We start from the raw sequence: 17,042 nt of genomic DNA, 5'->3' as shown, positions 1-17,042 counted from the left end.
CCCTTATATCTGCAGTCCCCAGGGGTTCTAGACTCTCAATGTTAACTTTAGTGATTTGTTCATCATTTTAGCTGAACTCTTTATGACCCACATGGTGCCCCCATCTTCCTCTGTGCTCTGATGCAAGTGGTACAAGTTGCTTACATCTTGACTTTCCTTGGAGGTACCTGTCTTTCCTTAGATTCCAGGCTTAGTTGGTTGCCCTGCAGCTTTAGCTCTCTGAATAGTTCATGAAAAGTTATAATTTTGTATTATATGGCTGCTTATTACCACAGGAGTGATTCTCTTTCCAGTTCTCTACATCCTAGATGCCCCTTCATGTGAATTTTAAAGATCATTACTTATAGGGATGCTACAGTAGTTTCAATTCAAATATAAAAGCTCCCTAAATGTGGTGAGGTTGTACTCCCAAAAAGGGAGATACGGATGAAAAAAAAAAAAACCTAAAGAATTAATTACTTTGTTCAAAACAAAGAAAATAGAGCGTTAAGGAAGATGTTTTAGAAGAGAATAAGAGATGTCATGATAGATGAAATGTGGTTAGTGAGAGACAAAATTATTTAGCATGGTGGAAAAATAGAGCTAACACAATTGATCATTTAAGAATTATTTTAAGTTAGATTTAAAATTCCCTGCCCTTGGGGCGCCTGGGTGGCTCAGTTGTTAAGCATCTGCCTTCGGCTCGGGTCATGATCCCGGGGTCCTGGGATCGAGCCCCGCATCGGGCTCCCTGCTCAGCGGGAAGCCTGCTTCTCCCTCCCCCACTCCCCCTGCTTGTGTTCCCTCTCTCGCTGTGTCTCTCTCTGTCAAATAAATAAATAAAATCTTTAAATAATAATAATAATAATAAAATAAAATTCCCTGCCCAGTGAAACATTTAAAATATTACCAAGCTGAATTATAAATGTCAGGCACAAAAGTCAAGATATTGCAGAATGTTGTTTTTTTTTAAATGATGCCATGATTTCTTCCAGATTACTCCAGGAAGCAAGGCGGCAGCTGCTAACCTATGTCCTGGAGATGTCATCCTGGCTATTGATGGCTTTGGTACAGAGTCCATGACTCATGCTAATGCACAGGACAGGATTAAAGCAGCAACACACCAGCTGTGTCTCAAAATTGACAGGTGCTCTTTAATTAATGGTGTTAAAATGTGATCTGTTTTACAGGAGAACCCGACCCAGAACTATAAATGATTTCATCCTCCCAATGAGAAAGAGTTTCACAAAACCTAGAATTTTGACTTTTTTTTTTTTTTTTTTTTTTAGTATATCAGCCACTTTGGTCTGTTCTTCACTGATGTCAGTCAATCTAGTAATTGTTAACGAACTATTTCTGAAAAGAATTCTCTGGAATGTCAGAATAATGAAAGAGGCTAAAAGAATTCTTTTTCCTCTTAATTGACTATGAAAATAGAACCACTAACGGTACTGTCTACCGAAACATTGCACCGTACAACTACTTGTACTGCTGTTCTAAATGTGGTAGAGAATGGAATGGAATTTAAAGATTCTCCTAAAAGAACCCCTTGACTTGCCAAAATGTGAGCATATTGAAAACTGGTTTCTAATAGCCTGTATGCCTTTGGCTGTTTTGTACAGAATTCAGCCCAGAAGAATCTGACAAGGTGTAAGGGTGCGCATGCAGTGAGAATGTTAGAAATGAGACATTTCTAACCAAAAAAAAAAAAAAAAAAGGAACTTGAACCTGATCTTTTGCCATCATAGGCCTGATCTGAAGCTGAATTGTGAAAATAATGTTTTGTTATAGTGGTTGTTAGTGTGTGTTTATCCTGTTGCTAGTATATTCCCAACTTTCCCTGCTGTGGTTCAGAAGGCCCAATCAATCAGCCAATCTGCCATTTCAGGGGTGAAACTGACTCTTTCCCTATTTATGCATAATTAGTGTTCCTGCCAAGCACCCAGTCCCTTAGGAGCACATGGTCCCAAACAGATACATGAGAAGGACATGAGATTGGATAAAGCTCATTTCCTTGATGCCAACAGCAAATCCCCCTGGCATACCACTCACTGTCTCCTGTGGTGGCCTGGGTAGGATGGGAGGAAAGTAGAGAAAACCTAGGGAGTTTGTCCTGTGGTCATCTGCCTCCAGAATCTTCCTTTCCTGTACTATTTCCTGCAGGTACTGCAGACCTACCCTCTCCAGAAACCGTACAATGTCTTTGCCTTAGTCAGTTCGGGCTCCTGTAACAAAAATACCATAGACTGGGTGGCTTAAACGAAAGTTTATTTCTCACAGTTCTGGAGGCCAGAAGTCTGAGATCAGGATGCAGCATGGTCAGGTTCCTGATTATTTCCTCATATGGCCTTTCTTGGTATGTGGACACACAGACTGAGATCGCATGTCTCTTCCTCTTTTAAATAAAGACATTAATCCTATTATGACAGCTCTATCCTCATGACCTAATCTAATCCTAATTACTTCCCAGAGACCTCCAAAAACCATCATATTGGCGGGTAAGTTTGCAACATAGGAACTTGGGGGGGGGCGGTACATAAACTTCAGTCTCTAGTAGTCCTCTGTGCCATTTTTATCCATTCAAGTTTCCCCAAAAGTACCCAAAAAACAAATTAGATGGGAGAATACAGAATAATGAGCATGAAGTATTGTTTTTGCTTAAATTATCAAGGTTTGATAGTATTTTCATACACGTCATGGTAGATTAAATTATACTAAAACCAGAAGTACCATTAGAATTTAGAGTTTACAAAATTTCTTTTATTCACAGGGCAGAAACTCGCTTATGGTCTCCACAGGTATCTGAAGATGGGAAGGCTCACCCTTTCAAAATCAACTTAGAATCAGAACCACAGGTATGAATTTTAGAATAAATGATATTCACATTATCTTTCCTTTTTAAATGATGCGGATGCTTCCAAGAGGAAGAAATGACAAATATAAAAAAATCAGAATAAGCCACCTTGATGGAGTGATTGTCTATCTTTACCCTGTGAGATTAATTTATATTATCCATGTCTTTTTATATCAAGCGAAAAGAGAAGTATCCCCAGGCAAGTGCCTTGTTAAAAGACGAATATGTTCTCAGGACAAAAATTTGGCGCTATCTATGTACAGTCTACTTATTTTTTCATTCTTTATGATGGACTTCTGCCAAATGACCATGACATAATCCAGGAAGTTTAACATGTTAAAGCAAAACAAAATTAGTGTCTACCATTTGAAACAGGTGTCTCTAATCTAATAATTATTGTGAACTTTAATTCTTTGAGGTCTTCATCCAGATCTTATTTTACATCCCTTTTTAATTCTCAGTTCTGGCGTTCTATAATTAAGTTTACTCTACCAAAAAGGGGTTTGCATTATGTAATCATGGTGATATTCTGCCCATGCAGTAGAATTACAAAAGATAGAGGATTTTTCCCTTGAGGCAGTTCTAATGAGCTAAATTAATCTAATAATCTGATGCTTATCTGATGATGTCTACTTTCAAAAGCTCCAAAAAAAAAAAAACAAAAAAAAACACCCTGAAATGAAACTAACCCTCAGTTGTGCTGTGTGGGAAAATGTAATTAAGACAAGGATTTTAGAACCTCTCCTTAGCCAGAAGTTTCCCAAGTTTAGAGAGACAGATATATAAATTGAGTATCCCTTTTTAAACAAGTATTCATGCTAAGTGGATTAAATATTCCCAAACTGTAGTTTTCCTATATATCTATTGAAAATGCATTGAGAACATATTTGTGACTTATGCTTCAGCAGCATTTCCCTTATCCAGGATCACCAACTCCTGAATTTGTTCTTCCAGTTTTCCACTTTCTCCATAAATTTACCTCTACTTTCTCCTTGATAAAATACACTTAGAGTAACACGTACCTGTATCTCGTAGGGCTTCTCAAAGATTCAAATACAATTCTATAGAAAAAGAACTTGGCACATCGAATTTCTCCTAGAGGTACTCAATTTTGTGGGAGCTCTTGGTAATACTGGTATGGTACCTACCCCCTCCCACCAGGCTGGCCTTTCCTGACAGTGAAATGGGAGGCTGCCCATGTGACAGGACTTCCTGGACACCAGGAATGCTTTCCACATTACTACTACATGGGTCCTTACAAATTGCTTTGGATTAAAACTTTACTTTCAGTTCAGATAACATCCCCCCAGGAGAAGAAACATCCTGAGTGGCTTAACCTTTAGAGGGCATGAGTTTATTAGATCCTTGCCCTAGACTTTTGACTGGAGGAAAGGAGGAGGCTGAGCCTAAAAATCACTAAGAGCAAAGGAGGAGAAAACAGGCCCCAAAGCGAGTGAGCAGAGTACGGACTATCCGTGAAGGCGGGAGCTGCTGTGTCTGTCTGTTCTCTTTACTCGGGAGTCTCCCGGCATGGCGCATAGCAAGCGCTCAATAAATAGCTGATGAGTGAAAGGAACTGGAGGTTCTACTGATAAACTGCATTTTCTAACACTGCCCAGGACCACCCCTGGGACCCAGTTCTCAGAATGGTGCTCGGCTGCCACCAGCCCCCGCTGCTGCATGGTAAGAGTGCAGGTTGAATGCGATTTAGGTCAGGTCAGAGCTCAGCTCTTCAGGAAGAGTGAGTGAAAGATAAAAATAGACAAGCCACGTAATAAATGTGGTGAAAGGGGTCTGAATGCTGGTGGTGGCTTACCCCCTGGCATCTGAGGTGGATTGGTGAACAATAACACCTCCAATCAACATTATCTTTGATAGAAGGAAAAACTGGAAGGAGAAAAAGCAAAGCTCTCCAGGCAGAGCTATCACTTGCAGATTGTCCTTTGCAGTAATGCCCAAGCCCACCAGCTACCTCCCACCTTCACTGACTCATCACTTAGAGGCAACACATGAGAAAAAGAGATCATGTGGTGTTTTAAAAAACAACGGGAAGAAGTGAAAGTTTAAGGCTCATACATATGCATTAATTGACTACGCAATCTCTTATTCTCACCAGGACAAAATGGATAAAATTCTGAATTTCCTTGCTGTATATAGTACACATCCAAAATTGTACTGCACCCTTTTGCAAATTATTCATTCATTCATTCATTCAAAATTTCTCCTAATTTTTAAAATTCAATTTCACCAACATGAGATGCTAAGATATGGGGTCAAGGAGACAGATCTGACCAAAGCACCAGATCCCCAGTGATCCCTGACCATGTTGCAGTGCCTGGCATGTGGGTGACTCAGCAAGTATGTATTAAGCACGGGCTGAGCTTAGACCAAGATGGGAGCCTGTGTTTTGCTAACATCTCTCCAGAATTGGCGTCTAAGGGCCAACTGTTTGAGTTTCATTCTCGAAGAAACCCCTTTTATCAATCTACAAGTACTAACGTATGACCATGATTATCCCAAGAACTGGATTTTTAAAAATAGCCCCAATTTTAAGTCCTCTGGCCTCTCATCAATCATGTATTAGCCCACATGTCCTATATTTTGAGGTTAGGCAATATGGACATGTATGATAGTACAAATGGGGAAAAGATAGAGAATGAGATAGGTTCGAAAAAAAAAAGGTGAAGATTGGGTTAAAGTCTCCAGAAGCCAGTCAGATGGAGCCTTTGAACATTCCTTTAGTTTGAGTCATGACTAATTCTTACTGGCACCTCCTCCAAAGAGGCCTGTGTTTGAAGGTCTCAGAGATAAGAACCATTTCAATTCTTCCCCTAATGGGCCAAAGGATACCTGCCCTTAGGATCCTCAGGCCAGGTTTCTGCATGATCAGTTCACATAACTCGGCACTTCAGAACGGACATGCCCTACAAACATAGCTAAACTCCAGCATGACCCTTGCTATCCGAAGCACCAAAGCATGAACTTAACAAAAGGCAGCGATTAAAAGAAAAAAATACAAACAGTGAATTTAACTTGTAGCATGAGAGTGGAGAAAAGCTAAACTGAGGTTACGTTTGTCTTCTTATTTTATCTTTTTGTTAACACAAGCCAGGCAAAAAGAGGTCTTGCAAAGAGAGGTCTTCCCCCACCCCCACCCCAAAAGTGGGAACTCTGCAAATGAAGCAACTTTCTGGGCAACAAAGATGTGTCCATCTGAGAAACACATGCCATTAATATATCATGCTTTCAGATGCTACTGTAGATGAAAAGAAAAGGCCATTGAGCAATACAATATTTGAGTTCTTGTTTCTCAACCCAAGTAAAACTTTAACTGCAAGTTTTGTGACCTTTGCTATTGGAATATAATACTCTTCCATTTTAAAAATAATATATGTCCACTGGGGGAAAAACTCATTATATCCTACCATTTAAACCCAGCCACAAAACAAAATGTTAGTGTATTTCTTTCCAGTTTTTTCCCTGTGCATAGGTTTAGGCTTTGGGAACTTTTTCTTACACAGTTATAGTAATAATTGACATGAAATTTTAACCCCCAGTTTTTTTTATTTGTCCATGTTTTTATTAAATACTCAGATTTTGTTTTTATCAGTATAGACTTGAATCTTAGGCTTAAATAGAACCTTAGAAGTTATTCAGAAGTTATTCCTAGCCATTGAATAAATGTTACCTGTTTATAAAAAGTTATATATTTATATATAAAAAGTTATTCCCAGCCATTGAATAAATGCCTTCTATACAATCCTGAACACGGCCTATGAGCAGACATATGCATTTTCCTATACAAAGCATTATTGCTCTAGACTAAAGGTATGTTTTTAGAGCTCTGTGTCCTTCTCCAAAGCTGCCATTCTCAAATAAAACATTACCCTCCTCTTTGTTTAATGGTAGTTAACTCAAAATTATAATGTAGCTATCCTATACAGGAAAGATGCTTTCAGAAACAAAATCATTCTTTCCTAAAAGAGAAGAGAGCTGTGTCTATTTCCATAAAAGGACTGCATCCCTGCCACAGAAGATTTGATAATAAAGATGTATAGGAACAACACACAAAATCAAGTGAGGGTTAAAGTTGTTTACATTTTCAACATATACCTTTATCCTGCAATTTGTTGATAACTGGAAGGTGGACTACAGAAAACAAGGTTTCTTAAACCCCATTTCCCCAAACTCTCCCCCTATTATATATGGGAAACACTTGAAACAGATTGCTGAGTAAAAAAAATTGTAAGGGTGACTTTATTTTTCATTTGAGGGGTGAGCAAGAGGTAGGGGTGGTGATTGTTCGTAAATTCCAAACATGATAAAATACTGTCACTCACTCAGTGTGGCTTGGTCAAGTATATGATCGCTTGGTATAGTTTGTTTACCTTATTTCACCACCACTGTTTTTATAAATAAATAAATACATAAATACATAAATACATATACGCACATCATCGAACATGTTGTTTCTGTTGGAGCATTGCCTCAGTTCTCGGACTGACTATCTCTGGACAACTACTTCCAGTAAAAAATTGAAAGGTGGATGTGTCTTTGAATGCTGTCATTGCTGAGGTTATTCTAAGGGCTTGGGAGATGGTTGTCAAGACCCGCATTCTCCCCGATATCAGCAAATCTCTATCCAGTTACCTAGCTTTGACTCTGGCAGCTCGAGGATTTTATGAATTCAAAATATTATTCCTTAATATAAGCTCCTAACATTTAAAAAATACTATTGAAAATGCATTAATTAGGGGTAGTGATTACTTATTGAATTCCTAAGAGATGAGAATCATTTGGATGCTATTGTCTGGGAAAAATAAACACAAGAGCTGGACTACATTGACTGGTATATAATTTTTTTTTTACTGGTATTTTCTGATACTAATGATTTTCCTGAAAAAGTAAAAAGGAATTAAAGTGGAATAGCAAACTTCTCATTGGTTTTGTCTCTTGATTCAGTTTGACCATCAACAGTGATGTAAGATTTGGATAGAATGTTGCCTCTCCGTGCCATACTTAAATGTTTACCTTTGATGTATATACTTCATTGTGCTTTTTTTTTTGGAATGACTCTAGCAGCTCATAAACTAATGCTTTGCAAAGCCTAAATACAAATGTTTGAAGGCTATCTTAGAAACACTTCCTTTTATGATCCTTTTATGATTATGTGCAGAAAATAGAAGGTTTTTTTATTATTTTAACAAATTACCATTTGTAACTTTTGCAATATATAATCCAAAATGAAAACAGCAAAGGAAAAGCTTGGAGCTCATTAACTCATATGCTGTTTTTTGGAAGCACTACTAGAGATTACTAGTGCATAAATATTTCCAGAGAAGTTGCCTCATTTATAGGACAGTCACCATCCATGTTTATTTATCATTTTAAGACTAAGAAGCAGTAAGGGTGGAGACATTTTCCCCGTAAAACCATCATATGACATTAACTAATTTTTATAATTTTAATTCTATTTACCAAGATCTCTAAGGTATACTTAAATTAAAAGAAAAACATTTTTTTAATTCCACAAAGCTTGAGTCCTTCAGTTCTGCCTGATTCACTCATTTAATTAGCCTGAGAAATTTAAAATACACCAAAACTAAATGAGGCAATTAGCCTTCTGTCTTCTTTCATACCAAAAAGAGTAACAAAGGTTTGAATCATGGCCACTGTCATTACTTACAATTATTTCCAGTTCACTTTTTTCATACCATAATAATGGCTAATCAGAATGGTTAATCATAAAAACCCAATCAAAATTCATTATTAAATCAGCCAAAACAACCAGATGGTACCACTACATCAATGTTTGACTACACACATTTTCACAGGTTGTGGGATTCAGCGTTTTTCTAAAGCCAAATTTGGTTGTTTTGGTCATCCTGCCACCTAATAACGGCAGCTATCTTGTCACCCAGCCAACTCATAGGCAGTGAGCCACTCTTCTGGAGGTAAAAATAATGAATCAGTAAGGTATTAGTCAAGCCAACAATACTCTAGGATCACAGACTATTGTATTCAACTCAGACCTTTTCAAGTTCAAGAGGCTGTTATACTCTGCTGTCTGAGGTGGAGAGAAAAGCTGCTCTCCACCACCTCACTGATTTTCAGGTTCCATGAGATTTGGGGCAGCTGGAGTCAAAGACTCTGCTAGTATTTGAAGCTGCACCTCACTTCCTTTTATAACTGCCAACAGACCTGGATGGAGGAACAGGGACTATCTGTGATGACTGCCTGCTCAGAACCAAAATGAAGCATTCTGTGGCATGGGTCCCTCCAGGAATTTGTTGGTGTTCTCAAGCACAAGAGTCTGTGTTGCAAAACTCTGGTTCCACCCCCTAAGAAAGGAAGACAGTCTCTTTTTCTAACAGAAAAGCACCATCCCACAATTTATTCATTTGTAATGACAAGGAGGGAAAAAAATGACATGAGCAAGAATATCACAAGACCTTTTTATTTTTTAATAAAAACAGCCTCTTTTCAGTAACATTTCAAAGATTCATAAATGTTTGTACTAGTTGAAATCTGTGTGAAAAACTGGTGGCACATTCACAAAAGTAAATGAAGTCGATGTGACTGTGTGAGTGAAAATATTGGAAAGATTTATCTTACTGATCCTGCCAAATGAAAAGATTTGGAAAGAGAATCAGCTTGCGTGTATTTTAGCCTTCCCTTTCGGTTTTCTTCTGTTGCTTAGAAGAAAAACGTATTTAATGACTTTACAAAATTATAAATCTATATAAAAATTGGAAAACCTGCTCTCATAGGGAAAAATCATCTTTTAATTCTTATTATTTGTTCTAAATTTAAGGTTAGACCTTAATGCAAATTAAGAATTTTGTTTTTTACTAATGATGTACTATAGGTGGGCTAACTGAATTTAAATTTTGAAAAAAATAATTTTGTTTTTTGTGGTAGGTATTAAGAGAAAAGAAAATTTTACTTGGGTTAGTTAAAGTGGTTCAGTGTAGTCATTCACAAATGCTCCCTCTCTTTCTGATTGTTTCCCTCTTCCATTTCCTAAAATGGAGTAACTTTTATGAAGATAAGAGCTCTCTATTAATGGAAGAGAAAGCAAAAGTAAGTTCTACTTGAGGAAATGTGAAGTATAATAATTATTCTAAGCCCCAAATCTCATTTCTGACACAGAATTTCTGTCTTCAAAGGAGTCATATGAGAATTTCTTAAAAGCTATAGATGTAAAAAGTCATTAGGGCCAGACGAAAGGTATAATGTTCGAATTATTTTATAATATTTAAATAAGATCAATTCCTTTGCACCATCTGGTAGCTGAGTACAGCACATGTAAAGTTCACGGAAAACCTAGAAAGGTTTATATTCACCTCCTCCTTTAACCTTGCCATGAATCTTGCAGTAGGGTAAAGAAGCCTTGATTAACAATAGCGATGCTGTTGGTTTGCTCATTAACGGCTTTCTTGTGCATTCTGTGGCTCTGTGTATTTTGTCTGCCATTGTACAGGAGTTCAAACCTATTGGTACCGCGCACAACAGAAGGGCCCAGCCTTTTGTTGCAGCAGCAAACATTGATGACAAAAGACAGGTAGTGAGTGCTTCCTATAACTCACCAATTGGGCTCTATTCAACTAGCAATATACAAGATGCACTTCACGGACAGCTGCGAGGTCTCATTCCTAGTTCGCCTCAAAAGTAAGTATCCGACTGGGTTTCCGGCCACCATGCTCTTAACATTGATAGTACGGCTTCTTTTCCTTTCAAAAGTTCAGCTCTTGCTGTTTTATTTTTACTTTCCTGAAGGCACGATCAGATTTTTAGCTTAAAGACAAGCATCTAGAACATGGTTCTAATGTTCTGGAGTCCAATCTGCCAGTTCCTGAACATTTCTAGTGAACAGATGCTTAAAATGAAGAAATCACTCTGGTTCCATTGTCACCCTTCTTAGTCATGTCACTATTTGGTGGTAAATAATCCTCTCTGTACAATTATCATTCATTTACTTTTACCTTTAAAAAAAAAAAACTATCTTCCACTGAGGAACTTTTTAACCCTTTGTTTTTACAGGATGTGAACTACTTTGAACACAAGCACAATATTCGGCCCAAACCTTTCATAATCCCAGGCCGAAGCAGGTCATAAGCTCTGAGATTTTGGTGTCTGGAGTGCATGTTTCTTTAATAAATCCTTACTAATCACTAAGAAGAGTAACACATAGGTGTTTGGAGTGACTCTCTTCATCCTGAAGCTTATTTCAAAAGCAAAAGAAACAAACTCACTTCACAGAGCAGAGGAAGCCACTAACCTCCATTTCTGAGAATAAATACTGACAAGATTATAGAGTTGTGAAAAGTTAGGCAATCACCACACGTATATTTATAACTAATACCCCTGCTGTTCTGAGGAGCCCATCCAGAACACAGTGACCTTTGAAGCAGGCAGGTGTACCCCATTCCCAGGTCAGAAAGGCCCAGCCAGCAGAAACAAACCTGGAAACCCGCCCCAAGTCAGGAGTAAGGAAGCAGGTGGGGCCCAGCGGGAGTGCTGGCGAAGCTCTCTATGTCGGACATTCTCCGAACAGCCCACCTCAACACCTGCATCTCACTGCACCATCAGCCTGCTGGGTGATCCCACTCGTTCTAGCTCTTACACAAAAATAACTCTGCATTCTTATGGATCCTTACAAAGAAAGAGAGGCCACTTGAAAAGGAACTTTTCCACGCGGGAGAATATAAGGAAAGAGTTGGGAGAGAGGGAGATATGTTGGTTACCCCTCATGGATAACTGTATGCACACTGCAATAAGAATGAGCAAGCTCTTCATGGCTGTCAATCAGAGAAAGAGATCATCTTCAGATGATCCTTTTCAAATAAATATCTTCTCTAGAAATTGTACTTCAGCCTAAGGAGGGGAAATTAATGCCCTGTGTTAGCACATTGGGAAAGAGTGACTTTAGGAAACCGCAAACCCATTCCTCTGACCTCAGCCACATTAGTCAGCCCCGAGGAAAGAAGTTGGTGGTTAGGATTATTGACTAATGATCTATATCCAGTGTCCCAAACCAGTGGCCCCTCCGATTTATTGACAGTGTTTTACATAATCCTCCCGTTGTTAAAAAAAAAAAAATGAACTTAGTAAATGCCTTAAGATGGAACATCTACTCTCCATCCTGTCAAAATGCCCATCATTCCTGATACCTGGCCCATTTTCATACATGTGTAACCCTGCTAGCCCCTGGGGGTATCCAAGTTTATGATACGTGCTCTAGATGGTCAGTCATCAATTGATATATGATCTCCTTATGCAGGCCTTTCCATAAACTGGAGTCAGGGCCAGAGGATTATCTCAAAATAAGCTGGACAATTTTGTGATATCAGACTCAGACAGAAGCAATAGAGTGGAAAATCAGGAGATGATGCTAAAAAGGCAGTGACTACCAAGTACATCTTCCCCCACTAGAATGGAGCACCTTCCATCTTCCCAGCACCTAGAAACAAGGCTGGGACAGACTAAATGCTCCATAAATGTTCATTAGATAAAGGAACAAAATCCTAAGAGTACCTGATAATATTTTCTGATGGCAAGAAGAAACAAAACTATCACCCCTCTCTCATACATGCAATTCTGCACAAGCCTTTTTTACTTCTCTTTTTCATTCTCTGGTTCCCATTCCATTTTCCTCTGAATCGTCTCCTGATTTGTCCACATTCAATAGCTTCCCAGCCCCACCCTGATATCATAACACTAGATTAAGAGTAAAAATGCTATGTTACTATTGAATAAATATATATACAACTTTCTAAAGAAGCATCGTAAAATTAATACACTTGCATTCTTTTGAGGTTGGTTTAACTCTGAGTTCACTAATCTGAACTACAGGACTTCAGGAGGGCATTAGAGTGACACAGATCTTGCCTTTGCTAAAGACCAGTAACACATTTAATTTTATAAAAATTCAGGGAATTTTTATAATTCAGACAGATTTAGGTAGCTAATGGCCTTCTTTTATATTTGCATTTTAATTCAAAAATGGTAATAGTGGGTGCCTGGGTGGCTCAGTTGGTTAAGCGACTGCCTTCGGCTCAGGTCATGATCCTGGAGTCCCGGGATCGAGTCCCGCATCGGGCTCCCTGCTCAGCGGGGAGTCTGCTTCTCCCTCTGACCCTCTTCCCTCTCGTGCTCTCTATCTCTCATTCTCTCTCAAATAAATAAATAAAATCTTTAAAAAAAATGGTAATAGTAACAAGCCCCTCATACTTTTGTCATTGTAAGCTGCCTTTTCGGTATAGCTGAATTTGGGAGAGGAGAGAGGAGGAACAGGGATGAAAGACAGGCACCAGCATTTAATCTTAAAGAATTGTAAAAATGCCTCTACTACCTTTCCTTTCTTCCTGTGTCCTCTCACTATTTGCTCTAGCTTCTGAATTCGTTGTTCTTACCAAATGATTCTTTTGTCATGGTGGAATTTGAGGGGGCCATCCACCAAGCTACAACTACACATCAATGAACAGGTTTTTAATCAGAAGTAAGTGGGAGATGCTAAATTGTTAATATGTTAATCTCCCTAGGGCCTTACTGATAGTTATGGTTCTTTTAATTATTTCATAATTGAATCATATTAGAAAGTCAGTATTTTCATATGCAAATATGTAAATTTAAAAACTTTATTTTATAGATCCAAATGATAAAATAGAATCTTGTGAGTGGTTTTTGGACAGGTCACATCAAGAAGTTCATCCCAAAAAGCCTATACAGGCCAGGGAAATTAGTTCTCTGTCTGATGATCTATAGAGGCAAGAAGTAGTTGAGTGTATCATCAAGCTTACAAGTGGTCTTGCCAAGTCATTAAGTCAAAGTCAAGAAATCTCATTAGTACCTACCTTTTCAGTCACAGGAATAGGTCATGGTGACCCATGATACTACCCACAGTGACTGGAGTCCATGAAAACTATTTATTTAAATCATCAGTTCAAGAGATCTTGTAAAACTGCCCCAGAAATTTATAAAAGGTCATTCGTGTTTGCTTAGGGTTTACTTCCTATCTCGTCAATAACTATGGGCCCCTAAATAGAATGATAAAGAAGCGAGGCTATAGAAGACACAATACTTGCTTAAATAAAATTATATACACAAACATGCTATGTACAAGATTACTAATTACAACTACAAAATAAGGCCTATCTGTAAGTTCTGACTGCTCATAGTTTATCTATCTACTCTACGTCTAGCTCTATGCCTGGCACACAGTAGGGTCAGAGTAGCTATAAATTCTTGCTGACAAGGTTCACTATTTTAAGCCCAACTCTCCCAAGATTTAACTCAGTGTTTCAAATCCCAATATTACAATTTAATATGCTTCATTGCACTTAGGATAAATCAATATAATCCTGAGTAAACTGCCCTATAACTGAAAATTTACTTTTATTTTTTACCAACTGAGGTCGACTTCAAGAGCTAGTAAAGTGTTGAGCTTACAAAAATGGTAAATAAGCCACTGGGCATTTTGTTGTGATTAACCAATTTAGAGATTAGGTTTTAAATAGGCTCTCAACAGCCAGGAAGTGAAGGAGCACATCCATATGTACTCGCCTCATTTAGGTCATGCAGGTGGTTGAAATGGATAACACAAGACAAAAAAATTTAAAAATCCATTTTGTGACATGGGTTGTCCAGACTAAGCAGGCTACAACATTGATGAAGTCAACAAAATCAATGTCCAATATCCTTTTGGTTTTTGCTGTCTACATGGGGCTAAGGTTAGCATTAGTAGCCCTAGAGAGTAAATGCAAGAGTCATACTTAAGCCCTAAGAGAAAATGGACTTTGAGATAAACACATCATATAAATTGTTCTCTGTCTGGAGTTTATAGCAACACTAACCTGCAAGCATGATAGAAGTCTTCAAATACTAACATTTCTTTTGCCTTAGTCTTAAATGACTGTGCTTTAAAAAAATCTCAGTATATTCCATTTTCTTGTAAAATGCATTTCTCACGCTGCACTTAAAATGCATGTAGAAAAATGACTTTAGTCATTGGTGCGTCAGCTGTAACTAGCCTCTTATCCAGATTCATAGAGAATATGAAATCTTCCTAGTTGTTCTTGAAATTGCATGACTGGCTTTTCTCCTATTTTAATAATAAGTCTCCTCAATTGATCTTTAAAAGGAAATGAGAACTATGCATGGAAATACATGTGTGCCTCCAAAATTGTTACATGAAATAGCTATGTATGAAAGAAATATAGCTTAGCCCTACGTAGTTTCCAAAGAGTCTAAGACCACCTTATTTGCCCTCTAATCAATTAATTTCAAGGTGACAAGCATTTATTGGCTGTTTCTAGAGCCTGTCTTAAATCACTGAACAGTTTATTAATGTGTATTCTTCACAAAATTAAAGAATAAAAGTAGAAAAAGTTAAAATCTTAACTGTAAGACATTTACAAAACAGCTTTAAAACATAATCTTTATCACAGAACCTTCAAGTTGCCAGTTACTATTCAATGAAAGCATAAGTGCATTTCGGAAACATACTTCTCATGAAACGTTTAGCCTAAATATCTGATTGGGTCTTCAGGCTGCGTAGTCCCTTCCTAATTGTGAAGGATCATTCAGGAATATTTTGATTTTTACATACTGCAGTTCATAAATGTAAAAGGACATCCAGCCAATGTCATTTCCCTGCATCATTTGTTTGTGACGTGGGCCAGTTTAAAATCGTTTGGCCTATTTTTAAAAAAGTAAAGATAGCTGCATCTTTTCTACCTCACATACAACTCTGTGTGTAACCCTCAACATGTTGCCCTGGTAGAACAGAGCCAAAAAATGCAATATCACCTGTAGTTTTTAATTTTCTTGCACTTTGTTCAATCAGGAATTTTGAAATGTCTTCCCTTTGTAAAACACATCCTAGCCAGAAGTAACCATTTCATTTGAATTTGATTGAATTCACATCTTACTTTCTGTCTTCAATTCCTTTTAACCTTTCTGTACTTGTTCTCTGTGTTCTGTCTGGGTTTTCTGAATCCTGTGTCACCTCTGTGTCACGTGGTCATTAACACAGTGGATGCAGTACTCCGTCCGGTATTGATGGCAGCAGCGGACGTAGCACCCCTTCTTCTGTCAGTACTCTTAGTACTATTTGCCCAGGTGACTTGAAAGTTGCTGCTAAGATGGCCCCTAACATTCCTTTGGAAATGGAACTTCCCGGTGTGAAGATTGTACATGCTCAGTTTAATACACCTATGCAGTTGTACTCAGATGACAATATTATGGAAACACTTCAGGGTCAGGTTTCAACAGCTCTAGGGGAAGCACCCTCAATGAGGTAATGCGAGTCTTTTTGAACCATGGGCATATTAACTAAACACATGGGCGATGTCAACTTTACGGGTGTCTTTTAACATTGTCGTAATTGAAAGAAAGCTATGTGGAAAGCTTTAAAGAAAAAAATACTAGGGGTGTATTGCAAATATCTAGACCTAAAGATAAAAGCGATTTCAAGAATTAACTAAGTAGAGCTTTCCGTGACAGAGCACAAAACAATGAAATTAGGGAAGGAACAAATGTCTATCTCCTTTAGAAAGCCACAGTGTTCTTTACAAATGTCTGGTACAATACTTCTCAAAAAAGTGACTTAGAATCTAGTATACTCTATGCTTCTTCTTTGGGGGTCAAAAATTGGGAAAGGAATGGGCGGTTCAGAGGAATTTTAAGAGATGACACCTCTTGTCTCTTTTAATGGTAGCTTGTGGAGAGGTAATCATTTTTCCATTTAGAATTTTTACCATGAATAAAGTTTTATAACCTCAAGCTATTAATGTAAATATTTAATTTCCATTGGTCCCTATTTTGACTAATTTCTTCTTTATTATGAATATTTGCTCAAAGTACTTTTGCCATCAAGTTTTTTTCAAATAAAGACTTATAAGATAAAAACTTATTACTTCTTTCAGTATTATATAACCATTATATAATTATATAAAATTAAAATTTTATAATGTTTTAGAGTACTATGTAACTATATCCCAAAATAGTTCTAGGGACGAATACAATGAGATAATAAATGTGTAATGTATCTCAAAACTTTTTTGCAAAGAATTTCAGATATATAAGATGATGATTTTAAAATATGATATAGGTAGTAAAAATATGTGCAGATAGCAACTACCTTTTCTAGATAATGCAATCAAATGACATAAAATAATAAAGCATTTAGTGCCTGACGTGCAGTATT

At 37.6% G+C, this 17,042-nt stretch overlaps 1 protein-coding gene across 5 annotated transcripts in view; it reads left to right on the top strand.

The window, feature by feature from the left end:
• PDLIM3 (PDZ and LIM domain 3) overlaps positions 1–17,042 on the top strand; it is a 30,152-nt gene that overhangs the window by 8,435 nt on the left and 4,675 nt on the right. For 2 of the 5 annotated variants that reach the window (XM_088021369.1, XM_028099806.1), the window contains exons 2-5: positions 975–1,126; positions 2,750–2,834; positions 10,877–10,944; positions 15,870–16,133. In XM_088021369.1, the coding sequence (XP_087877495.1) occupies positions 975–1,126; positions 2,750–2,834; positions 10,877–10,944; positions 15,870–16,133 (569 nt within the window). Of the gene's footprint in view, positions 1–974; positions 1,127–2,749; positions 2,835–10,316; positions 10,505–10,876; positions 10,945–15,869; positions 16,134–17,042 lie in introns of all 5 variants that reach the window. The other 3 variants (XM_028099808.1, XM_028099807.1, XM_028099809.1) reach the window with 3 other exon arrangements.

This window comes from Eumetopias jubatus, unplaced genomic scaffold (assembly GCF_037043125.1).
Source record: "Eumetopias jubatus isolate StellerSeaLion01/CBP00866 unplaced genomic scaffold, mEumJub1_p1.0 scaffold_2, whole genome shotgun sequence".
NCBI classification, from domain to species: domain Eukaryota; kingdom Metazoa; phylum Chordata; class Mammalia; order Carnivora; family Otariidae; genus Eumetopias; species Eumetopias jubatus.
Note: the sequence above shows the minus strand (reverse complement) of the source record. Positions and strands in the feature narration are given on the sequence as shown.